A 27,563-nucleotide genomic window follows, 5' to 3' on the forward strand; every position below is an offset into this window, starting at 1 on the left:
CAAGTGCATGCCCAAATTCGAGCAGACGCATGTGTTTCAAAAACACAAAGGTCGGGGCGCAACAGAGACCTTCGAGGCGCACGTCATCCATAGGCGAAAGTATTCATCCGTCAGTAAGCTATCTATTGACTTGCTACAAAAGGAGCATGAATATCTTGATCGATGACAACCTTCTTCGCACGTGTCTCTGTGTAGATATAAGTTATTTGCAATCTCTTTATGTTTACATGTTTGTTTCTTTCTCTACTGCATTATTTTTTCTTTTTTTCTAGGGCATATACCTATTCCGCCACGAGGAAATAAATTGTTGTTGCTAGTCAGCGCCCAGCTCGATCCTGTCAACCTCTTGTCCCGTTTAAGCGCTGTTGTTCAATTGGTCGAACGAAAGTTTGAGAGACAAAAATAAAAAAAGTATAAGAAAATCACGGAAAGCGACAAACCGTACAACCCCATGTATTTCCACAAAAATACAAATATTGCGTAAGTTTAAACGTAATTGTTATAGTAGATGAATGGTCGAAAGAAATTTTGACAAACTAAAAAAAAGGAAAACTAAGAAAATTTCGGAAAATGGCCATGTGACGACCTGCATTCCTACAAAAATGCGAATTTCGCGGAAGTTTTATATGTAAACGTTATAATAGCATCAACGGAGATGATTGGTTGAAATAAACTTTGAAAACAAAAAAAATTAGAAATTAGGAAAGTAGGGAACCGTATAAAGCCATGCATTTCCACAACAATGCAGATTTTGGGAAAGTTCCAAATGCAATGGTTATGATAGTGTAAATGGAGAAAATCGGTCGAACGAAATTTTTAAAAACTTGCTCGCTTTACAAAAGATGAGGTATATTTTCGCACAGTGCATTTGTGCCGGCTCGAAACATCTCCAAATGCTTACCTCCGATGCCAGTGGCATCACAGGGTCAGTGAAGTGTAGTGGCAACACTGAACCAGGCATGAAAAACTTTCAGGTCTGCTTTTATTTGAAGCGAACATACTTTGCTTAGCCAACAAATGAATTCTTTATATGACCAAACCTTTCATCAAAACAAGACAGGCAGACAGATTAGGTTTTTCACAAATTTCTTTTACAGCCACACAGCGTCGGCTCAAGCTGCAACCTTTGCGGTGGAATGAAATCTAAGCATGGAAGCTGGACAGAATAAGCGAAGCAAAAGGGCCTATAAGATGGCAACGCTGGCAACAGTCAAAGGCACTGAAAGTGTTTACCACCAGGTTTCAGTGCCAATAGCAGAAGCAAAAAGACAAATGAGCGACACCAACTGCCGGAACTCAAGTTGGCAAGTGGTGCCCTGAAGGCCAACTGCACCGAAAATTTCAACTTCTTGATTGATTGATTGATTGACTGATTGATGGATTGTAGGGTTTAACGCGCCGACGCAACGCAGGCGATGAGGTGCGCCATAGTGGAGGGCTCCGGATTAATTTTGACCACCTGGGGATCTTTAACGTACGCCGAAATCTCGTACACACGGGCGTTGTTGCTTTTCGCCTCCATCAGAAAAGCGGCCACCGCGGCCGGCAATCGAACCCGCGACCTCGTGCTCGGCAGCAGAACGCCTTAGCCACTGAGCCACCGCGGCGGGTTTCAAGCTCTGAAGAATATAAAAAATGCAAAATAGCTGCTGAAATAAGTGCCTGCACTGCACTAATGACGAGCAAAAATCAACGATTCTGAAACTGGAATTGAGAAGAGTTTGGTGCCCACGTCGGCCAGGCTGAGTGACGTTGCAGACGGCAAGCAAGGGGCTGGCCAGCTATAATGGCGCTGCCACATCATGGCTGCTGGCGCAGCGCTGTCTGCCACAGAGAGACGTTCACGGGCCTTTGACGGGGCTGAGCATAGGAAATAAAATTGGCCGAGGTGAAATTTGGGTGCAGTTGGCCTTGAATTACAACAAGCTGTGGTGTAGTAGCGTACATGCACCATATAGTAATCTCGTGCAGCCAGAAGCCCAGCATGCCCGCTGAGCATGTGCTCTGAAGAACAAAGACAGACGCCGACCACAAGACAGTTCAGTTTAAAGGAAATTAACGTTTCGGCTCCCACACGGAACCCTTGGTCACAATCTTTGTTCTTCAAAATGCATCCCGTCCAGACGGGCTTCCGTCGCATCCTTGACTTTGAGCATGTGCTCCTACCTTCAGTGACTCGATGCATTCTGGCTGATCACTAACAACAGCAGCAGCAAGCAAATAAATACAGGCTCTTCAACAGGGAACTTGCGACCTCTCACACACACACACTTGAGCATCTGGCAGCACACTGCGTGCCAAGAGGCGGCATTGGGACTCACTGACGCACCCACACGTGCAAGTTTGGCAGCAGGGAACTCTCTGGCTCGGCCGACAGACACTGACCTGCCAGCCCAGCCTCCTAGTGCGTCAAATGCCAGCATGAGACTGCGTTTCTGGCACCAGGCACACCACCCTGATATGCGTACTACCCTGGAAGGCCACAAGACACTGGCCCCAACGCCCAGTGCGAACGTGCAGAGTCGGGAAGGGAAGGTGATTGTCGGCTCCGATTGCCCACACGTGATCGACGGTGTGGGAGGGGAGGCGCTCCGCACTTCCCCGCCAATGCACACCACTGGACAGACCCTGCATCCGGGCTGGAACTTGCACACATCTCGGGACAAGTGCTGGCACACAGCGGCTGCGCACCGAGCCACACTGCACTGCGACCATGGTGCCGCACAGTGGCGGCACAGGCTGCACCAGTCCCTGTGGCAAGCCCTGTTCATGGAGCGCTGGAAAACTGGCTGGGGGCCACCCACGCAGTTTTGAGGCACTGGGCACAACAGCGGTCTCGGCATAGCTTGGTATCACAGCTCCGGTGACGTATCAGCTTTTGGCCCCTGGTGGTGGGGAGCACGGGATGGTGACCACACTCCCTCCCCATGCCCACATGCCAGCAACTAGGTTCCCAACGGGCATTCGATGGACCACCTCGGCAACAGTGTGGACACATGGTCGCGCAAGCAGTTGACCGCAACAAAATGATGAAGCTGCGGCCATTACCCTGTTGTCATTTGTAGTGTGTGCCGATGCAAAAATCTTAAGCACTTGAATGTAAGTATAACTGCTATCTCTAAGCACTGCAGGAAATATGAACGCTGAACATCTTGCACAAGCGACACAGTGATGCGATGTACAAGTAAAAAACATGACACACTTATTTAACGTCTGGTCGACATTTTCAACACACGATAAAAAACACTGCAGAGCCAGTGCTCCCACCATTGCTACCACTTGCAGCACACCAATTGGGTGCTTAGCGCTGATGCACTGATGCACTGTCAACTTTTCAACAGTTGGCACTTCCACTGTACTACATACTCCTGTTAATTTCTATTCGAAAAGAAAAAAAAAACCTGGTACATTTTGTAGCCAGTGCAAACTACCTGGGTCAAAAGTTGGGATGGTTCTTGTGCAGCTTCCGGCACCAACAAGAGCCGTTCTGACAACAACAATGATGTTTTGTGTCAGCATATATTGTTCAGAAAGGGACGTCAACAGCAACTTTGTGAGCAGTTGTTTCTTTCTTTCTTTTTGAAAGCTACATTTTTTATCTTGGCGCATTAAAGTAGTGCTGTACCAGTTCATTCCATCCCCCCAATAAAAAGCTCTAGAGATACATGGCCATTGTGAGAACGCAACGTAAATAAGAATAAATTAAACATGCCCAGTAGTTAACTTCGTAATATACTGCAAGTAGCCAAAAAAATGTTTGTGTGTGTGTGTGTGTGTGTGTGTGTTTCTAGTGCACTGTACGTGCCACTGTTAGTGGCAACCATGAGGTGCACATGGGGCTCTCTAAGGATGGGCACTTCAGCCCAGTGGTTGCAATTTGTGAGAGATTCTGATCGGTACACTGAACATACTCTCAAATTCCATGGGCCAACTTTAGGCTATTTCTGATATGTAGCCATGGTTCTTGGGCGAAAAACAAAGTCCGACTGGTGACAACAACACAGCTGGCAGCTGTAACCGAAACTACATGGCAAGAAGCCTTTGAGGTGCAGGCCAAACATGCTCTGCCATGAGACTCGTTAAAAATTGCATGCTCGCCGCAGAAAGGACGATCGTGCGTCACGGCCACTTGAAGGCAGGCCACACTCATTGGACGCTATAGTCTGTGAATGGCACTGTGTTCGAGCAATGCCATGTTCCAAGTGCAAGTGGACAAAGCAGCTACAGGAAGGCACCAGAGAGGGAGCAATAATAAGGGGGGGACAAGCACAAAACATTGAAACGGGTACCGCAATTTTGAACCTCTGTTCCTGCATTGACCACGCTACAGGTGAACCGAGAAGCAGCGCAAAAATAAAGCTGTGGGAGCTTCTGACAGGCACTCCTGGCAGAAAGTGTTTCTGATCAAATACAGGGTGAGCTTTCTGCAGCCCTTCAACTTTTTTTTCTCCCAGACAATGCCCTACATTGTAAACTATCCACATACTCAACGAAGCATTAACGAATGCTGTCAGTGCTTTCCCTTCTAAATCACACCAGTGTGGTTCTTGCCCCACTGTTAGGAAAAGTTGTTTACGACAGCTGTGTATGGCAGAAGGGAAAAGGTTTGGGCGTGTTGGTTCATTATCGCACAGAAAACAAGCGCTATTTAAAAACACAGGACAAGGCGTGGACGGGACAAGCAGCTCAGCCTTATGAAAACTGTCCAGCAAATAGAGAGCAGCGACAATGTGTCTCTTGAAATGTTTTTTTGCATCAAAAACTCATAAGTTGGAATGCCCGTTTCGCGTGATTGTTTCCGAGGCAGGGACGTGGCAAAAGTGTGTCGCGGACTTCTTGCAGGACAAGCTGGACGTTGCCAACCCCTTTCTTACAAAAGGTTATGCCGCTGTAATTGATTTTTTCAAAACAAATGACCATGCAAGTCTAACTGCCTTTTCTGTCGACATAAAAGATTTGTTTTATTCTTTGCCACATGAAAGTTTGCTGTCCAGTGTCGAGGCGGCCATTGATGATTTCGGTGCGGTCGAATTTCAGAACGCGTGTGGTGTGAGCACGAGTGGATTCTTGGAGCTTTTATCTTTTTATCTAATTTGCGGCTGCGTTTTGAAGATGACGTGTGTGTTGGGTGTACGAGCCTAGAGCCAACAAGCCGCCCCTGCCGTACAGCTCGGCACACTCTAAGCTGGTTAAGAGGAGTATTGTGCTGTCTTTTCTGTCTAGCGCTCTCAGCAAGTCATGCCAACATACGGTGGATGAAAGCCTTGCAAGCAGGTGGTACGTTTGGAAGCCGCGGGTTTTCCCAGGCAGGTTATTGTTTCCGTTGCGGAAGACTTGCATTGCAAAAGAAAAATTGACTCTCGTTTGAGTGATGAGCAGAAGGCAGAAATCCAGAGAAAGGACAACGAAAGAAGAGCTAAAGAAAAGATAGCTGTCATCCCATACTTACATAAAATCTCGCATAATCTCAAGAAAGTTGGGCAACGTTCAGGGGTCAAGGTCGTGTTCATGGCGCCTAACAAGCTTTTGGCTTTGAGCAGGTTGAGCTGTCCCACGCGTGCGCGGAAACCGATCTGCACCATCAACCACAGAGACGCCTTTGTGAAGTGCCGACGTAGCGTTGTGTACAAAATTCCTCTGTCGTGTGGCAGACACTATATCAGCCAGACCGGCAGATGCTTAAACGTTCGCCTCCAAGAGCACAAGAACAAGGTCAGGAGCGTTGCCACCGACGGCCAGCTGGCTGCCCACTGTAAAAAATGTGTCTCGGGAAACCTGTGTCATCCTCTGTACGGCCAAACAACCGTCTTGTATTTTCACCGCTCGGGCCTGACAAGAGAAATTGTGGAAGCTGCAGAGATAGCACGGTCTGGGGATCAATTCGTCAGCAGGCCGTCGGTAGCCTTATCGAAACTTGAATTGGATTTCTTGTTTCGCCCACCGTTTTGAAGTTTCCCTTTCCTTCCCCCTCTCTTCCTGCTAGCCAGACGTGTTTATAATCATTTTGTTGAAAGTTTAGCGCTTGTCCCGTCCACGCCTCGTCCTGTGTTTTTAAATAGCGCTTGTTTTCTGTGTGTATATGGCAGGTTGTGCCAAATATTTTTCTAAACGTACGCACTAAGGACATTAAACACCGTACACGGGCACAGAGAACTGTGCGGCGTCTTCGAAGAAAGCGGCACACGTGTTCCTATTCATTCACTCTGAAACTATCCACATACTCAACGAAGCATTAACAAATGCTGTCAGTGTTTTCTCTCTTAAATCACACCAGTGTGGTTTTTGCCCCACTGTTAGGAAAACAAATTGGTCACAACAGCTGTATATGGCAGGTTGTGCCAAATATTTTTCTAAATGCACGCACTAAGGACAGCTACCACCATCACATTGAACACCGTACACGGGCACAGAGAACTGTGCGGCGTCTTCAAAGAAAGCGGCACAGGTGTTCCTATTCATTCCCTCTGCACCATCCACTCATGAGGAAATGCATTAGCAGAGCTCCGTGGACGATTGCAACCGGCCTCTTCTCGTGGGTACTGGCCCGGAACAGCTTGATTCTCCAGTGCTCACAGCCCAACTAGAAAAATACTTCCTCTTTCTCTCACACCAGGCAGGGCCGCCAACGACACTGCCGAGTGTCCCCGTTGCACAGTGGGGGCCACTCCCGGCAGTGCACTCAAGCAGTGCCTGCAGCCGGGCATTGTGGCACCGAGAAGGCAAGGGAAGGAACAGCGCACATTCTAACAAAGGACGACAGAGTAACACACCACAAGCGCTGTGGTGTGTTACTCTGTCGTCCTTTGTAAGAATCTGCGCTGTTCCTTCCCTTGCATCTGAAAACCACCAACTAGCCCAACATGCCACCCTTTTGGACCAAGAAGGCGCCAGGACTGGGGCTGCCACCTGGCCGCACTCGACTATGCGTTGGCGCCCGAGAGCGGACCGACTGCTGTGCAATCGGGGAGCCAGGACCAAGCTAAGATTTGAAACATGTTGAGAGTTTCTCTGGCCCTGCACAACGGATGGGGGTGAAAGGTGGAGTTCTCTTCACAAACGAGTGCAATGCACACGCACGGGCTTGCACGCAAAATGACCAGCATGCCAAGGACATACAACGTCACCAGTGCCCTGTGATGCTGGCAGCGCCCTCTATGGGCGAACGTGGTCAGGGGATGGCCACCCACAGAAGTGGTTGGTCCTTGGCTGCACCCAGGGGGAAACTTTCCTGAACGTGCACAGGGCAAAGGATCGCCTTAGGCACTTCCGACACAGCCTTGGAAAATTACTCGCATCCGCCAGATTACATTCGCAGCATTGCAGACTTTGTGCGACATCTCGAGAGAGCACTACAGGGCTGTCGATCAGTGATACAACCAGAGCATGCGTGCAGGAGAGCCCCCTCCCCGCTCCCTCCTCGGGGATGTGGCAGGCGCTGCTGGGCGATGGACGCCGGGTGGGCCCACAGGGGTCCGCACAGTCGGGCAATGACTACTTGACCGTGTCCCCGCACCTGCTTCCCGCTTGGCTGGGCACTGCCCTGCCAGCCCCCGCTGGTGGCCACCATTGTCACTGCACCCTCCCTCGGGTGTCCACTGCTATCACAATGCCACAGGTGTCCCTTGGCGGCCCCCGTTAGGACCACAGGCGGCAGGCGCCCAGCAGGACGACAACCAGGGCCGCAGTGGCAGAGCTGGCCACCGAGGAGCCGGCCGTCTTCGGGGGAGGAGCAGGCGTCGACACGGCGGGGCTGCGGGCCGTCGACGAAGGGGCAGCCTCTTCATTGTCTGCAGCAGCACGGGGGGGGCGAGGCTCAGTGTTAGCTCGCATGGCACTGGCCCACAGCACATACACACCTGATGGTATCATACGTAGCAAACGTTACCGTGACGCATTCAAGCGACCCACATCTTGCGTTTCTCCCACACAAGGCACGTATGGCTAGACAAGTGCAGCTAAAATGTATTGCTGATGGTCACACGGATCACGCACAAATCTCCCAGCGCAGCCGGACCTTTCCACTCCTGCCATGGTGGGTAGACGGCGTTCGTTATCGCGCAACAAAGAGCACTGGGCCGCCTAAGAGGCAACCGAGCCAGTGTTCAATTCAGCCCAGTTTCAGTTTCCACAGCATTGCAGTACCTGCTCCTGCCTCAGTCGACCTTTTTGCAGTGTGATAGGATTGGCGATAACAACCAACTCAAGAGGAAAGAGCATTTGCCCTGCAGGAAAAGAGAGCTGCCTTCTGCTGGGTTTGGGTACAAGTGTATGGGAATTCCCTGCAAGTAAAGTTGTACGCTAGCATTCCCTGGGAAACAAAATGAGTTCCTTTTTTTTACACTTCAATAGCCAAGTGTGTAACATCCATGCCTTGTTTACCTGGCGTCACGGTTGAAATTGAAATCTACACAAACCCACCAAAGATAAAAAAAATTAAAGGGACAGTTAAGGGGGGACGTGGCTTTCAAAATTAACTTTATTTCTTTGTGGATTTTGATGAAAATTGGCACAGCAACTGGAAATGCTTCTGCGATAACACCATAAAAATTTCAAGGTAATATTTTGATAACGTTTTTATTTATTAAATTTTCTTTCTGTTCCGCTTGTACCAAGCTTGAGAGACTTGTAAAACATGATAGAAAACTTGTTCGGAGTGCTTTGCATTCCCAAATGAATGGACGAGGTCGTGACAGTTTTAAAATTTTTTTTACAACACAATGTTTTTTAGTTTTCGTTTTTTTAGAGGTTAATGTGCAACAGGCATGTCGACTATGAACGACTATCTGAATAAAAAAATCACAAAAAACAAATCTGAAAAACCAAGAGTGTCACGACCTGAACAGTTCATCAAGGAATGTAATGCAAGAAACGGAATCAAAATAGACCCAGCGGTCACGAAGAAATCCCTGGAACAAGCAACACAGGTGGCAAAAAAACTGTTTTGAGAAAACGGCTTCCGAAGTTGCAACATAGGTTTCACTTATCAAAAGTCGTCACGGTTGTAGCCTTTCATGTCCTTTTGAACATGGGGCTTCTGGAAGGCCTTGCCTTGAAACTGGAGTGCCTTTTACAGCCTTTCTCTTTCCAAAAAACATCATTTTCAGCTCCTCTGTGAAGAGTACATAGCCCAGTTGGCAGACCGAACGGAGGGGGAGATGGCTTTCAATGGGCTTTCAATGCAAAGTAGGTTAGCTGGTTGGTTGTATCGCACTGGACAACTTCCCTTTGCAGTGTTTCCCCATGGGAACAAGTGAAGCATTTTTTTTCCCTTAAATTTGAAAATTTCTGGCTTCTTTTGTTTTATTACTTTGCCTGGTGCACTTAGTAGTCATACGTGCAGGTGTTCATTGCCAAAAGTTTGCATACCCGAAGGATGCAAATGAGCTACTTTGAAGCTTGGTATAATATTGTGCATAACTCCAACTTTGATGGAAGGGTTTTTTTTCACTACTTCTGACGTTCAAGGCATCCAATATTTCTCGCAGCACAGTCAGTATGCCCTAACCCATATAGATTATATGCATTGGTATCAATAATTTTCTTTAAAAACACTGTTAAATGCTGCGACAGTAAGATAAATTTTTAATGCAGAGAAGATATTTTTATTCCTATATTCCTAACTCAAACATGTTTGCATGATTATTAGAAGTGCACGGGAAATCTTGCGCAAGAAAGGCGATATGGCTCGCGCGCATCGCAGCGCACGCTTACCGCGACATATCATACTTTGATTATCCCTGATATGGCTTGTCAGGTCGTTTTTAAGATTAAATCTAACGTCGCAGGTATTAATTACAACTACTGGCGTTCAATAGTAACCGGTTGCGCAGTCATGTGATGGTCCAATGCACGTCGGCTATGCCGTGCGCGCCGCATATTGGGAGCTTGCCTCACTCATGCCTGTATCGTAAAAAGCGTGTTCGCACCAGGCCAAGGGTGTGCTGATTCTGGCCTGTGCCCACTGCCCGCAAGTAGTCGGTGCATGTGGCAACAGCATGCCAACGAGAACTCGCTAGCGCGTCAGTGTCAGCCTGCGTGTGTTCTGCGAACTCGCTCGTTGAGCAGTGAACATTCCGGCCCAAAAATGAACTCAGTTCGGAAAACATCGGCTGCCAACGAAAGAAATCAACTTACAAAAAAAAAAGCATGCACCCTCGGGGATTTGAACTTGTGACTTGCAAAACAATAATTCTTGCGCTTCAAACCACTCGGCCACGAGCCAGCGCTGGTGAGGCTGGATATATAAGGTATATAATGTACAACCAGTTTACACTTTTATTTAGCTTTAGCATTTCAAGTACCTTCGGTGACTACTTGTTGTATAGGCCTTATGCAAGAACTGGCGCCCTCTTGCGGGAACTGCGTGGGCTTCCGCCATGTTGGGGGATTCCTGGCTCTCCTGATACCACTGTGCATAGAGTTTTTCAGTTAGTGAGAAACTCTATGCCACTGTGTACCTGATAGCCTGGGGTTAGCGACGCGCACGTCGGCATTTATCGTTGTCCAAGATGCCCAAATACTGCCGTGTAACTTGCTGTGCACAAAGATGATACGAGAACGACCATAAAAATAGCGTGCACATCTTTTTTTTTATTTCTCAGCGGAAGCATGACTCGAGCCCCGCGTGAAGTCGCTTGGCACAGTAATATTATTGCTACATTGCATGCATAGCCACGAAGCGAATATGTGCAGGACTAAAAAGATACCAAAGTGAGCTATTTTCTAGCCCTGTATTTGCCGCAGAGCACTCCTCCTTGCTGGTAGTTAAGGCGCACCACTGCATCGGTCAGCTCGCATACTTTATCGTGCGGGTAGAGTTTTGAGTCTGCCATTCGTGCTTTGCGCGCCCGCGTTTTCTTTTTATTCTGTATGTTCGGTAGGCTTTTACGTAAGTATGTGGGAACGCGACCTTAGCGCGTTCCCTTTGGTTCGGCTTCGCCACACCGCTTGCTCCTCGCGGGAACTTGCTCGGCAAGACGTCGGCAAGGGGGATCTACCTCCTCGCCGTAGGAGTTGTCTTTAAGCCGGCGAGCACGCGCGGGAGGCAAGCTGCGCGGGGGAGAGTTGGAGCTCGGGAAGCGAGGCGTCAGGACGCGCCTGGTGATCTCCTTCCTTCGAGGATCGGGCAAAAAGGAGGGCGACAATGGCTGCCATCGGTGTCCCAGCGAGGCAAACGAGAGCGCGCTGAGGCGGCGCCCCGGCGATGACTGTTGTCGCGGTGAGTCGAACCTCTCGATTCCCTTAAATTGCCCGGGCGAGGAACTAGATCCTCACTGTCAACCAGCTAGCCTGCATGCTCTTTGAATGTTTATTATCCTGTAATAAATGTCAATGAGCGAAAACACTAGCCGCTTCCTTTGTTCCGGTGAGCCACGGCCCGCCGCGGCTGGCGCGGCACAGCGCGCAGCCGCGCGGTGGGGGCAGATAGCTTGCTAGCTGGGCGAAACGAGAAGACGAAGACGGATTAGTCTCTCTCGTCGCCGGTTTTGCTATTGCAGGGAAAAGTAAACTAACCTACTTAAACCCTCTATAACCCCACAAGTACTACACATTCTTTCGTTTGCCAAACGTTTCAGGAATTGAGGGATCCGCGAGAGTTACAACCTTCACGTAGCGCCATGAGTAGCGCAAGTAACGTACGTAGTAATGCCGTGTATCGGTCATTTACCGCTCGTCACCTGCTGTTCGACCTTAGCCTATTTTCCCCAATATCAAATTTTTCGAGCCAAATAAGGTTTCGCAGTTTTTTTGTTTTTGCTAGCCTTTGTGTGCGCTGAGGATGATCGGCGGTCGCCGCGACGCACGCGCTCACCAGCGCATGGCAATTTATTGGTAATTTAATTATTTCTGGGCAATTGATTGGTAATTTATTGGCAATGTTTAACGCATTTCAACTGAGCGAATGAATTGCGCCGACCTATCGGCGGCCGGCGGACTAAATGCTGGGCCGACTGACTCTGTCGGAAGGTCGGCGAGCCGTGCAGTAGCGCAGCCAATTGCCAGCTCATCTCCTCCTGACGTCACACGAAAATGCCACAGAAAATGGGCGAGGGTGCAGAGAGGAGGACAGCATTTTCGTATTGATTTTTCTACTAAATAAATTCACATAAACGCTCTCAGAGTGGTCGAAACATGGCCTATGGACTCCGGACTACAATTTGCACTAGTAATCCCGCAATGTTTACAAATCACTTCAGTGTCCCAGTGTCCCTTTAACAGATGATGAAGTTTGCAACTGTTGCGTGTGTTGCGATGCAAACAATTGGTCAGTTCAGTTCTCACGGCAGGGTTCCTGCAAATTATTACAAACTAGATGAACTATTCACCTCGCAGTTATTTGAAGCAAATGGTCATCACTTTGAAGGCACAAATTACTCTTCCTATGCCTATGTCACCTCCCCGGTTAAAGTCTGCCTGCATGGGTTCTACGAGCAACAGAGGTGTGGTTTGCTACATTCCCATCGATACAAACGTCGTGCACATGCATACACGAGTTTTGGTTGCTTGCGGCTCGTGCCTCGGCCGAGCGAAGACCAGAGACGTACCGTCACCACTGCCCGATCCCTCGGCGAACTCCTCGTCGTCCCAGGGCCCGTTGGGGGGGGCCCCGCTGCCGCTGCCCTCCAGGGTGTACGAGTCCGAGTCTGGCATCAGCGACACCCGGAGGCTCAGCACCTCCTGCACCACACAGCGCACCACGTCACGGGTGGCCCTGCTGCAGCGCACTTCGCGGTGCACGTGCAGAGATGGGACAGGCTTTGCGCTCACTGCTCTGCCAGCCTCACAGAGCAGGAAAGCTTCTCTTCAGAGAAGCTCCACTTTCACAATGCACAACGGCAAAGTGCGCAGATTCTCAACAGGACAGAAGAGATGACGTTTCCTGTTCATACTCAAGTTGGTTATAATGCATCTGGCCGCAGCCCACTTTGTTGTTCTTTTGTAGTTCTTTCTTAGCTCTCTGACTTGCGAGCTTATGGATAATTTGTTTAGGGGCATAATTCTTGTTATAAACAAGCTGCAACTTTGCTGCACGTATCGTTGGCGGTGGCAAGGCCACAAGCGCAGGAGCGTTAAAGACTTCGACTTTGGGTTCCGTTTACAGATTGAGACGTTTATTGGCAGAATTTTCGGAGAAAAAGAAAAGGAAGTACATAGGGAAGAATTGGGAGGGTTGGTGCAGGCAGCCATCATCATGCAAGCGTCCATTCGGAGCAAACAGCGAGGGAGCGTCATGTTCCCATTCCAGCATTCGAGGGAGCACTCTGCACGCACGATGAACCCGCAGGTAAACACCCACATGCGTAAACACTCGTGCAGTGGTGTCTTCAGGGCAGTAGACCCCTCCCCCTCCAAAAAGGGCCCACTGAATCCCAAGGGCTCCATGACGGCGCTTACGGCGATCGCCATAGGTGACAGGTAACGGGATCCCGCCGCCTCACATAATGCATTAGAAGGCTGACTCGAACTCTGTCTACATGCGGCGCCGACGCTTCCCTCTTGTCTTTCATATTGGATGCAGCTGCTTGCAATAAAATACTACCCACTTCTGCTTACAACGTCTTAAGGGGAGATGCGGGTCGAAAAATCGCCTGTTTCTCAAAAACTTCCACTTTCCGGTTTTCGGTTGTATTATCACCTTTGAACGTTCAGGTTTGCCGGTATAAAAATTCCAAGGAAAAATTCGAACTACAAGTTACAGAAAGATGCGTCTAAGTTAGTTGCGATGACACCGGAAAATCGCAAAAGTCAGCGGAAGTCAGCGTCTGTTCATTTCGTGCATATCGAGGCAGCGGCACTGTCCGCCATTTGCAATCAATCACTCACGCAGGTACAGTTGTCCGTGCCCTTTTGAAAATGGGTCCCGATAAGAGCATGTGCAAAAAATACCAATGAAAATAAATAAAAATAAACACCCTAAAAAGAGTGTTTTCTCAAGCACCTCATCAGTCATTTCAATCGTGCACTACGGCACATGCTACTGTGGGGAGCGCGCCATTGGTGAAAGCAGCACCTCGTATATCATTTCCAAGAGAGGGGGGAGGGGGGGGCACCCCCAATATATATATATATATATATATATATATATATATATATATATATATATAGTTAAGAGAAAAGGTTTCTGGCTATAGGGTTAACTGTACGATAGAGAAGTCAAATTGAAAAACACAAAAATGTTTATTTAACGTTTTGACCGGGGGCCAGTCTTTTTCAAAGATACAAATAGCGCAGATCATTTGGGTTTAAATACATTTCAGTTGTGGGTGGGGCAAGAAGATGTATCAAGCAAAACGTAGGCTCTATGCGACACAGAAGCATGCGAAGCCCAATAAAGGAGTGGGGGAGGCGTTGGAGTAGTGCCGGGGAACAGAGGGGAAAGGCCCCGGGGCGTAATCAAGACAGGCGAGGCTATAGGCTCCGGACAGCGCCCAGAGGGCGACACAGAGCCTGTAGAGTTCCTGTATATGCTCCCGTAGGCATATCGATATCGGGGAGTAAATACGTGTTTTTAATGCCACCGTGTTTGTTATGTTCACCGATTAGTCATGTTTACGGAAGCGCGGATGTCGAATGCGGAGCACGCACAGCATAGGTGGGTCACGGTGATCCGTGCTCGCGATGGACTTTCGACGAGGCGATTGCTACGCTGTTGACATTGCAACGAAATATAATCTTTCTTAACTAGACTTATCACGGTTACTGACGGAACAAAATTACCTGGGCGGAAAAAGAACACGACCGCACAACCAGTCAAATTACTATTCGAGGGTTGAGCATAAGGGTCGACGTTCGGGCGAGTTTATATTGGTTGATCATGATCGTGATCATTATTCACACACGACCGTCACACCTGCATAGAAAACTGTCCGAGAGCCAGTGGTGGTAAGTTGGCCTTCTTGGGGGTTGCTAGGCACCACAAGGGGAGAACAGTGTGACTGCAGGCATGTAACTGGACGGCACTTCAGCCCTGTGCGCTGCGACAATGGCTGCAAATGAAGAGTGTGGTCGACTTCGAGAAAGCTGAGCAAGTTGGTGAGATGGTAGCCTCGTGAGGAGCCTGAGGTGTACGTGCAGCGCCTCAGTGGTTACATAAGTTTCTGTAGGATAGTTTCGGGCAATGCATATTGTTCGCACTGTTGACACATATTGTGGCAAACCAAGACACGTGCGGAGAGCCTGCGCTGCGATGCTCTGGATCACCCAAAGGTTAGTGGAGCATGTACTGGATATCACTGGCAAGCTGTAACACAGAACTCCCAGGAAAAGTGCCCGGTACAACTGCAACATTCCTCAGAGTGATGTGCCCCACGTCTTTCCAGTGAGACATTTGAAAATGTGGGAGATGGCGATGAGTTTCTTCTTTAAAAAAGACACATGTGCGTTCCATGACATGTCCCTGTCAATGACCACGCCAAGAAATTTGTGATTTCTGGAGTAAGGTATCAATTTTACATTGATGGTGATAGGATATCGAGACATGCGTTTGTGGGTAAATGCAAGCACCGCACACTTGTCACAACAAATGCTCAGTCCTTGCTTTCGGAGGTATGCTCTCGTTACCTTGGCCGCTTTTTGAAGTCGTGCTCACAGCTGAGGTTGATTGACCCCCGGAGCTCCAAGACAGATGTCATCGGCATAACGGGATACACAGTGAGTCTTCAGTACAGTGTGTACGAGCCTGATTATAGCTAGGTTGGAAAGGGTTTGGCTTAGCACCCCACCTTGAGGAACACCATGTTGAATGATGTGCTGCGATGTTGGGCCGTCTTCTGTCATTACAAAGAATGATCTTCCGGACAAGAAGCTGTGAATCCATTTGCAAGTCCGGCCACCTTGACGGGCGTCTAGCACAGACTCATGGAACAGATTATCATAGGCCCCCTTGACGTCAAGAAGGAGGGCTGCTGAGAGGCATTTGTGGCTTTTTTTGTGCTGTACAAATGTGACTAAGTCTACCACACAGTCAATAGAAGAACGCCCTCGTCGAAAACTGGCCATTGCCTCCAGATATGCATTGCGGTATTTGAGGTACCACTGCAGCCGCATGAATATCATCCTTCCATGACCTTACCCAGAGCAATATGACACTACAAAGCCAGGTCAAGGAGAGATTTGCAAGGTTTTATCAATGGAACGAGACGGCTTGTTTTCCACTGTGGGGGTACGACACCGTCTGTCCATGTCTGATCCAGAAGCGTTTGTCGAGCTCCAGGGAGAAGGTGGCATAAGATAGAGTACGTTACTCCATCATGACCCAGTAATGAACGACGCCTGCAGGATGCCAGGGTTGCCTCTAACTCTTCCACTGAAAAGAGAATGTCCATACGTTCATCACGGGAATTAGGGGCTTGGCTGTTCCTCGCAGATCCCATGTTATTGGTTGTAGCAGCAACCCTCGCGCAGAAGTCCTCTGCAACTTCCAACTCCCGATGGTTTGCATGGAGTGCCAATTCCTTGAACAGGCATCACTGCTGCACAAGCGTTGCCAGTCCACGCACTGTTCTCCATATAGAGGACAGAGGCTTCCCAGGATTGAGGGACTCACAAAACAATTTCCACCTGTGTGCCTGGACCTGTGTGATGTGGTGATGTGCCGCCGTATTTTCTTCTGTGTGCATCTGGCCAGATTTTCTGAATATTTAAGGGGGGCGCAGGGATCGGGTCGCAGAAATCGCCCCCAAAAAAATCGATTTTTGGAAACTGCCTGCTTTGGCTTCCAAAACTCTTATTCTATGCTGTGTAAACATATCCTGCCGAAAAACGGCCTCTAAAGGCGCTAAAAAAATATTTTGTCAGCAGAGGCGAAAATGATCGCGACGACTGAAAAACAGTTAAAACAACCATGTTCGCGACGCCACATGAGATCAAGGGGCAAAAGCCCAAGAGGTCATTCTCTAGCAAAGACTATGCGTCCGGTGCCTTTTGAAAGACATCAAGTGCTCCGTAAACTTTCAGAGCCGTTTTCTCAAAAGTGCATTTCAGGCATTCCCTGTTGCTTGTGGAGAGTATGCCATTGCAAACACTGGACAGATTTTGTTCCTGTTTGTTTTTGTTTTTTAATCCTACAGGGTATGACATTTCCTCATTTTCAATTATGGCCTTGTTATTTTTTTATTTAGTATTTATGCCAATGCTAGTTCTGTCCAAATGGTTACAGGTGAAAATAATGCTGTACAGTTAAACCTGGATGTACAGTTAAACGAACCTCTTTGTAGCGAATTCCTGGATTCAACAAAGTTTTTCCATTCCCCATTGCCAAGCCCATTGATGCCCGTGTGTTTGCGACCTCTATGTAACAAACCATCGCGACGGTTAACCTTGATGCAACGAAGTCGACAAGCTGATCAATCATTGCTTTTTGCACTTTTACCCCAAAATTGAACAGGGAAACAAACTAATTTAGCGAATCTTTGCACTACCGTAAGCTCCCAGCCGCATTGAATCGCCTAAACATGGCATTCATTTTTGAAATTCTTCATGATGATGATTTATTTATTTATAAAAACCTTACAGGCTCCAGCTGGAGCATAGGGTAAGGGGAGCATACATAAAAGAGGAACTTGGGGCATTAGCCAACACACTCAAGAAGGGAAATGTAAACAAGATTAACAGGATATCATTATACGCTTTTAATGAAAAGGTATCCTCAAAAATTCATAAACACTCGAATCAAAAGAAAAATTTAAGGAAGGTATAAACAGAGATAGAAAGCATGGTTTTCGAGTACAGTTAAACCTCAATGTTACAAAACCCTCAATGTAATGAACCACAGAATTTTCTGTAACTTCAAGTGTATGCACACCACGTATTTTCCCCCTCTGTGTAACGAAGTCCCGTTTGCTGGAATTTAAATTTAACAAAGTTTCATGGAGAACTACTAGGCACGAAATTGAAAATGCATAGGTACATTTTGGAAGACGCAAGCGCCGAAATGGGGTCTCAATAAAACGCGAATGGCAACACGGGCCGTCCAATGCCGCGGATGCAGCGAGCCATGGAGTCTGTGAGCGAGTCCTTTGCCTACAAACTGCGTGGCGTGCATACACGGCTGGAGCACTGTTCCTGTTTCTGTCGGAGCTTAATCGTCTATGCGGGCATCAGAGTGAACCGCATGGAGTGTTTTCTCCCCGAAAAAACGCTAAATGCGCCCCGCACGACTCAGGCGCGCTGACGCAGCTGCGGAGACCATTCGCACGATACGGGGCAACTCCAGCGACCGCATCTAACCGCTGGCAGAAACGTAACTCGAGGGGCAAACGTGAAAAAAAAGCGGAGAACATGGGCGAAATCTTTACAGTAAAACGTCATATGCGCCGCTTACTAAAGCCCCCATCAAATATCCTCCGCGGTGATAAGCCTAATCGCCCCAGGCGGGGCCGCTGCCGCCGCTGAGCCCTTCGTTCGAGTTCGCTCATGCTTGTTGGGTTTCATCGTTCCAGCAAACATTTGTCAACCTTCGAGCCCTGCGCGCGCGTTTCTTCTTAGCCAGGAAGTGACTCGCGCTGCACGCGGCAGTGGGAGGAGCCTGAACAGTTTCGCCAATGGGGAGCTTCGAAGCGCTCGGGGATGCCGGCTGGCCAGACGATTAGGCTTCCCGCCACGGAGGATATTTGATGGACGCTTTCGTAAGCGGCGCGTATGACGTTTTACAGTGAAAATTTCGCCCAAGTTATCCACTTTTTTTCTCGCATGCCCCTCTCGTTTGCCCCTCGAGTTGCGTTTCAGCGAGCGGTTAGAAGCGGTCGCTGGAGCCAATCTAAAAACGTTGCCTGGAGCTACCAACATTGCGCGGGTGGTCTCCACGGCTGCGTCAGCGCGCCTGTGGCTTGCGGGGCGCGTTTTGAGTTTTTGAGGGGAGAAAGCGCTCCATTAGGTACCGCTGATGTCCGCGTAGCCGATTAAGCTGCAATAGAAACAGAAACAGTGCGCCAGCCGTGTATGCGCGCCACGTTTTTTTGCAGGAAACTCTTCACGGGATGAACACTATTATAACCGCGAATTTCAATGTAGCGAAATTTCAATGTAACGAAGTAAATTACGAATTTTACCGACTTCGTTACATCGAGGTTTAACTGTATGAGGGAAGCACAAATGTGAAGTAAAAACATTAGAAAAAATGTGCGTTGAGTTTTTGAAGAAACCTGTCACGGCTTGTTACAGAAGCGATAGCGTCCGGAAGTTCATTCCGATGAGATTGGGCACGAGGTAGAGCCGATGAATTGAATGCAAGTGTTTTCCCATAGATAGGCTTGAAGCTGAATTGATTGTGTAAACGTGACGAGACGCGTGAAGGGGTTTCGAGGGAGTGGAGATGGGTTATCACTATGTGCATATTTGTGAAACATACACAAAAGAGCATACCAGCTAGCAAGACTGACTAACCCTTCACTTTTTTTTCTCACCTACACCGCAAACTACCGTGTGTTTCCACGTGTAAGTGCCAGTTCGATTTCAGACTTAAGTATTGAGGGGCTAGGCTGTGCTGTCAGCATGTAGTCACGTGTCTCCACTTCTATCTGTAGTATCGGTTCGTCGGTGATGAGCGTTGCTGCTAGAAAACGACAAGTTGTGTTTTTTCAAGAAAAGCGCACAATTTTCAATGCCATCTCCGCTGGCGAGAAAGAACAATGTTGCCCCCTGGTATAGTATACCAGCTAGCACCCTCTCATCAATCCTGAGTGCAGTAAAGAGCACCAAGTTTGCAAAAAAGTACCCTTTCAGCATAAGTTTGGTTCTTGTGACACGTTAAGGCAACGAAAAGTTCAAAAAGCAAAAGTGATACTTAAGTTACGTTTGTTAATACGGGGGTAATTTACCTTCTTTCTTTGGAGCGCCATATAGTGCCTAAGCTCATGTGAAGGCAGGAGGCACAACTCGCGCAGTTTTTCGCTGCGAAATAAATCCATGAAGGGCGAGTTCACCTTCACTGTTGTCTAGCATTCTGGCTTCATTTTGACTTATTCCTGCGAGCCTTAACTTGAAACCTGCATGTAACGTAAACCTGGATGTAACGAAACATTCTGAATTTTTGTCAACTTCGGTACATTCAGGTTTAACTGTATATAAGAAAAAACACAGGAATTAAAAAAAATTCTAAGAATGCCATACCCTGTAGTATTCTTTTGACTACAAGTTAAAAGAACTCAGAACTTCCTTCCATGTTTCGTCACTTCACTTGGCTTTCCACGAGTGTGCAACATGTAATCTCGGGGGAGTGGAGCCGGCGCTACCATGGCGCTGCCGCTCACGAATTTGTTGTTCTTGACGCAGGTTCTCGGCTGCTTAGTCTGCTCTTGCCCGAGGGGCGAAGAAAGTGACAGCGTTTTAGGACGCTCGTCTTTCGTCGAAGGATCCCCTGGTTCGTCTGCGCAGGCGTCCCCTGCTGGCGCTTCGACCGCTGGAATGTGCAGTGCCGCTGATTTTGGACAGTGCCCACTACCAGACGGCGTGCCAGGGAGCGATAGTGGCCACCACATTCGTCTACAAAAGCAGCTCTTCTGCAGTCAAGCTGTGGGGAGTGGAGCCGGCGCTACCATGGCGCTGCCGCTCACGAATTTGTTGTTCTTGACGCAGGTTAGTGGCGCAGATTTCAAAAACGTTTCGATAGTTTTTGCATTGCCGGTTCCACCCCCTACTCTTTTCATGAGTGTTTGTTCCCATTCAGAGTGTAGGGTACCCACGTACCGTAGGCGTTGTCGTTTTTTTCTATTGCGCCGTGCGGCATTTTATTTACTGTTGTTGATGTTATGCGGCGACGTTGAATTAAATCCCGGCCCTACTGAAGCATTGCTTAAGGAACTCCTAAACGGACAAAAAGAAATGAAGAGTACACTTTCAGCTATCGAGCAATGCCAGACAGAAACTAAAGCGGCCTTGTCTGAGCTGAAGAATCAAATGACTCAAATAGAAAGTAGAATTTCGAAGCTCGAAGAGCTACCGAGTATCATTCATGAAACTAAGAAAAGATGTGAAGCTCAAGAGGAAACAGTGAAGGCGTTGATTTCGAAGGTGGACGACCTCGAGAATCGCGGGCGGAGGTGTAATTTGGTTTTCTATGGTATTGAAGATACTGACGATCGGGAAAATAACCTCGTAAGTGAACAGTTAGTGCTTGACCTCTGTGCCTCCGTTCTCAAGGTTGGCCAAGTGGCTGTAGAAAGGGCTCACCGAATCGGAAAATTTGACTCCGAGAAACCCCGGCCTATCATTGCTAATTTTGCAACTTTCAAAGATAGGCAGAGTGTGCTATTGTCGGCAAAGAATCTGAAAGGCTCCCCAATCAGCATATCTGAAGATTTTTCTCACGCACTCAGAAGGAAACGTAAACTGCTGTGGGAATACGCCAAAGCCCACAGCAGCGGAACGGATAAGGGCTACTTATATAAGGATACATTGTATTTGAACAAAGTAAAGTATATATATGATGAAACTTGTGGTGAGGTTGTCCGGGCGGATTGACGGATACGATCCGAACGCCCTACTCTGTCCTTTTTGATAGTTAACTGCCGCAGTGTTATTAACAAAAAGGATGAGTTCTCTTCCCTACTTGACATGACAAAGCCGTCGGTGGTTCTTGGATCCGAATCTTGGTTGGACGACAGCATAAGTGATTCCGAAGTTTTTCCCGTGGAATATGTGTGTTACCGTAAAGACCGAGATCGACACGGCGGCGGCGTATTTATGCTAGTTCATTATAAGGTTAGCTCTCGTTTAATTGACATAGAGACAGGAACATGCGAAGCTATATGGGCTCAGCTTAGATTGAAAAATGGGAAAGTTTTAGCGGTGTGTTCATTTTACAGGCCTCCAGGGAGTCAGGTTAAAGTCCTGTCTGAACTTTGTGAACAAATAATAGCAATTAATGCGGATAATCTAGTTCTAGGTGGAGATTTTAACCTACCTAATATTAGTTGGGAACAACCTGAGCCCACTCAAGCAGGCTACTGCGCGTCTAGTAAGCAAATGATAAATATATCTGGTATGTTTACACTATCCCAGTTAGTGCGGCAAAGTACGCGAGGGAACAATGTTCTAGATCTTTTTTTCACCAATATGCCTGAGGCAACGGGTACCCCGGTCGTGCTACCAGGCATTAGTGATCATGACGCAGTTCTGTGCACAATGCGTCTAGATTATGCTAGCATAGCTGTTACCCCTCCTAGACGCATATACAGCTATAAAAAAGCGCGTGTTGCAGCAATATCGGAATCACTAGAAGCATACTACGATGTATTCGAAACATTATCCGAATCACTCAGTCTGCAGGAACTGTGGGAGGTATTTAAAGATAAGTTATTTTGCCTGCGTGATCTGCATGTACCTTCATGGGTAATGACTGCACGAAAAAGCAAAAGTAAGCCATGGGCCTCAAAGGCAGTGCGGATAGCCGCAGATAAAAGGCGTCGGGCTTATGCAGTTTTCAAAAAGAAACCGTTCCCTGCGGCATCTGAACGCTTACGTCGCACAACTAATGAAATGAAAGTAGTTGTTAAGCAGGCAAAGACTTCATTTTTCGCATCTTTCCACTCGCGTTTCAAGGACCGACCAAAAGAGCTGTGGAAATTCATCAAACAAAGCAGAAACGACCAGGTTTCTATTCCACCCCTTGAAGTTGACGGAAATATTGTTGAGGACCCTGTTTCAAAAGCCCAACATTTTAACTTGTACTTTTCCTCGGTGTTTTCAAACTGTGATTACTGTAATCATGCGGTTTGTCCCGTTCCTTATGCTGCAGGCCTTATGCATGACATTGTCTTTGACAAGCGTGGTATTCAACTTCTGCTCGAGGGCTTAAACGTGAATAGTGCCCCAGGGCCCGATAACCTTCCAACTGCTTTGCTTTCCATGTGCGCCCCATCAGTATCAAAATATCTGCGCATTATCTTTACAAAGTCACTTGAAGAAGGGGCGTTGCCACGGGATTGGAAGATGGCAAATGTAGCGCCTATTCACAAGACTGGCCCTAGATCGCTTCCATCAAATTATCGGCCGGTGTCGCTAACAAGCGTAGTTTGCAAAATTTTTGAGCATGTTCTTTTCTCCGCTATCATCAATCATTTGAATGCTTTTTCTTTGTTAACGCCGGTGCAGCATGGATTTCGCCGCGGGTTCTCGTGTATAACTCAGCTTACTGAATTAGTACATGATTTTGCTTACGCGCTGGACAAAGGTTTTTCCATTGATTGTGTGTTCCTTCATTTAAAAAAAGCCTTTGATGTTGTTCCTCATTCCTTGTTAATTGAAAAGCTTTCCTGGTATAATATTAATTGCACTGTGATTCATTGGATTAAGGAGTATTTGTCGAACAGAATGCAAAGAGTTGTCCTGGATGGCGAAAAATCCCAGGATATGGATGTTACTTCAGGGGTGCCTCAGGGCTCCGTTCTGGGCCCGTTGCTTTTTTTGATTTATATGAATGATGTGACTACCGGCATTACTTCGTCTATGCGACTCTTCGCTGATGATTGTGTTCTCTATAGGATTGTTAAAAATCAAGATGACTGTGAATACTTGCAACATGACTTAAATAGGTTTTCCGAATGGTGCATGAAATGGGGTATGAGCATTAATTCGGACAAAACTGTTTGTATGCGTTTCACAAAGAAGAAAAATGCTCATTCCTATACCTATGTCCTTAATGGAAAAGATATTACCTTTGTAAATGAGCATAAATATCTCGGTATTTTTTTCACTTCTACCCTTTCCTGGAGTCGTCAAATTAGATATGTCTGTGCTAGGGCATCACGTAGTTTAGGGTTTTTGCGGCGCAACACCAAACATTTTCCGTTAGACACAAAGGCATTGTTATACAAGACTTACATCCGCCCTATCCTCGAATACGCGTGCACAGTCTGGGACCCTTGGACGGCCACAGATACAGAGCGGTTAGAAAGGATTCAAAATTTGTCCGTTCGTTTTGTTTGCAATAATTATTCTAGCAATTTCAGTGTGTCCCGGGCAAAAAGTTCTCTGGGATGGCAACCTTTGCATGGCCGCAGACAAATGCTCCGATTGAAGCTTTTTCACAGCATATTTCACTCCAAAACTGGAATAAACCGCGACAATTACTTACAAAACCAAGATTACATCTCGTCCAGAAGGGATCATTCACTCAAAGTAAAAGAATTTTCATGCAGAACAAATCTGTTTAAAATGTCCTTTTTTCCGAGGTCTATATCGGAGTGGAATAGTCTAACTCAGCAGGAGGTGTCTTTTACGTCGAGTGAAACTTTCGCCGCATGCCTGCAGATGAGGTGATTCATTTCAATTGTATGCTGTCTTTGCTCGCCGTTGTACAATCAGTTTGTGTTATTTCGGTTGTTACTGTTCCATTTTGCTTTGTACAAACCTGTACTCAGTGTTTTCTTTGATTGTATGTTTCCCCCCCACTGTAATGCCAACTTTGGCGCTGTGGGTATTGTGATAAATAAAATAAATAACACAAGAACTACTGAAGGTACCATTGTGAAACTTTCATTTGGGGTGCTTTCCAAGGTGCCTACCAAATTTCATTACACTATGCCAAGAAATAAGGAAGTTTGCTCCGATCCCCACTCCCCCTGAAGTTTGAATACTCAAAGCTTGGAATTACTCTCAAATCCAAACATGGGCGGTGTGAACTCGGAATCAAGTAGTTGGAGCAGTCATTATTTGATTGGTGCCAACACTTGTGGCACGCCAGGGCGGCCGGAGGACAGCCTCACCGTGGTCATTTCCTTCAGCCGACGAGCCTGGCTCGCCAGCAGGGTGTCCCAAGAGGACGCCTGGTGCTTGGCCTCGGGCTTCTCCAGCTGGCCGCCCACCGCAGGCTTCTCGTACCTGCACAGGCCATCAAGGCATGCAGCCACTCTGCCCCATTTTTCTGCCACCTGAGACAGAAAAGCACTGCTTTCATCACAAACCTTTTGCAAGTGGACAAATGTACCGCAACCCACAAAAATCACTTACGCAAGCTTTGTGTTGGTTGAAGAAAAACTCAAGGTGCCGTCCACAACAAGGAAAACAATATTAAAATGTTTCGGAACCCCACATGGGAGTGTTGTTCTAAAAGTTCTGGAAGTGTGTTTGGCTTATCAACAACACTCCCATTCTGGGGGCCAAAGCGCTACTGTTCTTGCGTCGTGGTCGGTGTCTTCAGTGCTCATTCTGGACCAGACAGGTGTCCTTCAGGCGAAATTTCGAGTGGCCAGTGGCCCCCCGCTGGTGGGCAGCACCACTCGCAGCTGACGCAGCTTCGCAAGAAGAGGCGTGGCAGTCACGTGCCCGTTCTTCTCCCTCGTGGCCCGTGGCACACGACGCGAGCAGAGAAGGAAGCAAGCAGTTGAGGGGGTGCGAAGGCTTTTTGTGAAGGCTTTCTGCACGTGCTCCCAACATCGCGGAGAACGATGCTGAATAAACATGATTTCATTTGATTTGGTTTTCCCCCTGGTCCAGCTGTGGGGATTGTGCGCAGCAAGACACTGAAACCCCAATTGACACGACCGGGTGGCAAGACAGGGTGGCCCTGGGCAGCAGGCCCGTGCAGATGTGCAGGCGAGGAGAAGCGGCACCCACCGTCCCAGGCGTGCGCCGTCCCAGCAGGGCGGGGGCCCCGACACCCCCGCGCACACGGAGCCGGCCAGCGAGGAGAAGAGGGGGCGCGAGGCGCTCAGCTGCCGCAGCAGCTCCCGCTGGCGGGACCGCAGGGCCGCGTCCGCACCCCGCAGCGGGGCGCCTGCCGGCCGCCGGCCGCTGGGCCCCACGGTGGCGGCGGGCAACTCGGCCCCCGTCCGGTTGGTGGCTGCCCGCCGCCGGGGGTCGCCACACTCCAGCTTCACCTGCGAGCGCCACGGCACCGTGCAACTGTGAAAGACAGCGCTTGCGCCACCCATGGCAGCCGAAGCTGCACAGGTCACACGACCTACTCTGCCTGCACCAGTATGGGAATGGTAGAATGTGGACTGTGGACACTAAGTGGACATTTCGCACTTCCAGGCCGGCTACATCGAATGTTCGGGCACTTGTGGGCGCACTGATATGCAACATCTGCGCCAGTTCATGACTGCCCCTGCCCCCCTCACTAAAGTGAATCAATACCAAAAAACTGTCACATTAGGAGCAGTAATTTTGAACACATGAGAAGCTTCAGCAGGTGGCAGTATTGGACGTGATGTTGTGGCACTGGATGTTGCGACATTTTTTGAATGGCCAACTGGCCTTCTGAATTGCTCATCATTTCAACGCCTTTTAAATGCGGAGCAATTCTTAGGCTCGCGATGTCACTCGTCGATGTTGTCGGCGCCGTCCACACGCTCACTGCGCATGCGCGTCGCGTCGAGGCGCAGGTGCGCGTCTCTCCCCCGTACCCTCCTCGCTCTCAACAACAGGTGCGGCGGTGCGGCAGGAGCGCGTGTACCCTGTGCACTCCGTCGCTCTCAACAACAGCTGCAGCGGTGTGGGGAGAGCGCGTCTGTGCGCGCATGCGTCGTAGCTACCCGTGCGCTGCGTCGCGCTCAACAGTAACGGCGGCAGGGCGTGTACACGTGATAACGGCGTGGTGGGTGCGTGGAAAGTTTGCGCGCTTGTGAACGGAAGTGTGCGCATGCGCGTCTCTCCCCCGTACTCCTCTCCCTCGAACGCGGGCGGTGTGAATATAAGCGGCGGAGCACGCGTTCGGAATTCAGTCAAGGCCGTCTTTGCTTGGCTTTCGCTTGACTTGACGCTTTGCTTGACGGCACCAAGCAATAAAGACAGACTTACACTCCTTGCCTTCACTTCTCCTTCATTCAATAAATAAGAATAATAAAGACGAAATAACAATTAAGCATTCCCAAACCATACCCAATTACGCAACATTCACGCGATACCCCCACCACTCTGCGACGCATTTACTCGAGTTCCCCCGTGGGAAGATGCGGGCAGGTTTTTTCTACAGAGTACTCTCAAAGTTCTCTCAGCCAGTAATTTTCGAATGTGATCCAGATGTTCCACTAAAAAATTTAATTTCATATGTAGGAGTTCTAAACACTTAGGATAAAAGTAACACCTTCCAGTGGATCAGAACAAATACCAAACGAATTTTTCTCATGCCAAGCCAATTCCTTGCCCATATTCCTTGTTATAATTTTGAAGGCTTCAATCCAAACTGCAATGCTGCCTGAAGAATTGAAAATTGCGCATGTCAAACCAATACCAAGAAGGGGGCCTCGTTCTTGCTGTCAACAATCAACCATTTCTGATTACTATATCGTCCTGCAGCAAAATTTTAGAAAACGAATAACGAATAGAAAATGAATTTAAATACTAATAAAATGTGTTCATATTTCTTTTCCAAAGAAATGGGAGCCCTTCTGCAGTAATCTTTCCTCGGAGCTTCCTCCCCGACGGAGGTCCAATTGCCAGTTTTTTTGTTTGTTTGCGCTCAACTCAGGGCAAAGGAAAAGTGCTGAGAAATCAACTGAAAGGCCGACCTCCGACCTCGGTCTTCTACAGGGATCTTCTTAGCAAGCTCCTCTCCTCAACTGCGAGGGAAACCGTGTTGCGGAATGGTGTACAGTGGAGAGGATATCGCAAAGAAGGAAGTC

At 48.2% G+C, this 27,563-nt stretch overlaps 1 protein-coding gene across 2 annotated transcripts in view; it reads right to left on the reverse strand.

Annotated features, from left to right (window-relative positions):
• Window positions 1-964: 964 nt before the first annotated feature.
• Window positions 965-27,563, reverse strand: part of LOC144168748 (glypican-5-like) — a 157,758-nt gene continuing 131,159 nt past the window's right edge. For both annotated transcript variants that reach the window (XM_077697707.1, XM_077697708.1), the window contains 4 exons: window positions 25,555-25,817; window positions 24,705-24,819; window positions 12,546-12,678; window positions 965-7,787 (listed from right to left, as the gene is read on the reverse strand). In XM_077697707.1, coding sequence (XP_077553833.1) covers window positions 7,636-7,787; window positions 12,546-12,678; window positions 24,705-24,819; window positions 25,555-25,817 — 663 coding nt within the window. In that variant the 3' untranslated portion in view covers window positions 965-7,635. The remainder of the gene's footprint in view (window positions 7,788-12,545; window positions 12,679-24,704; window positions 24,820-25,554; window positions 25,818-27,563) is intronic.

The sequence above is a fragment of the Haemaphysalis longicornis genome, unplaced genomic scaffold (genome assembly GCF_048455015.1).
Source record: "Haemaphysalis longicornis isolate Haplotype H1 unplaced genomic scaffold, Haemaphysalis longicornis Haplotype H1 scaffold_2, whole genome shotgun sequence".
Taxonomy (NCBI): Eukaryota; Metazoa; Arthropoda; class Arachnida; order Ixodida; family Ixodidae; genus Haemaphysalis; species Haemaphysalis longicornis.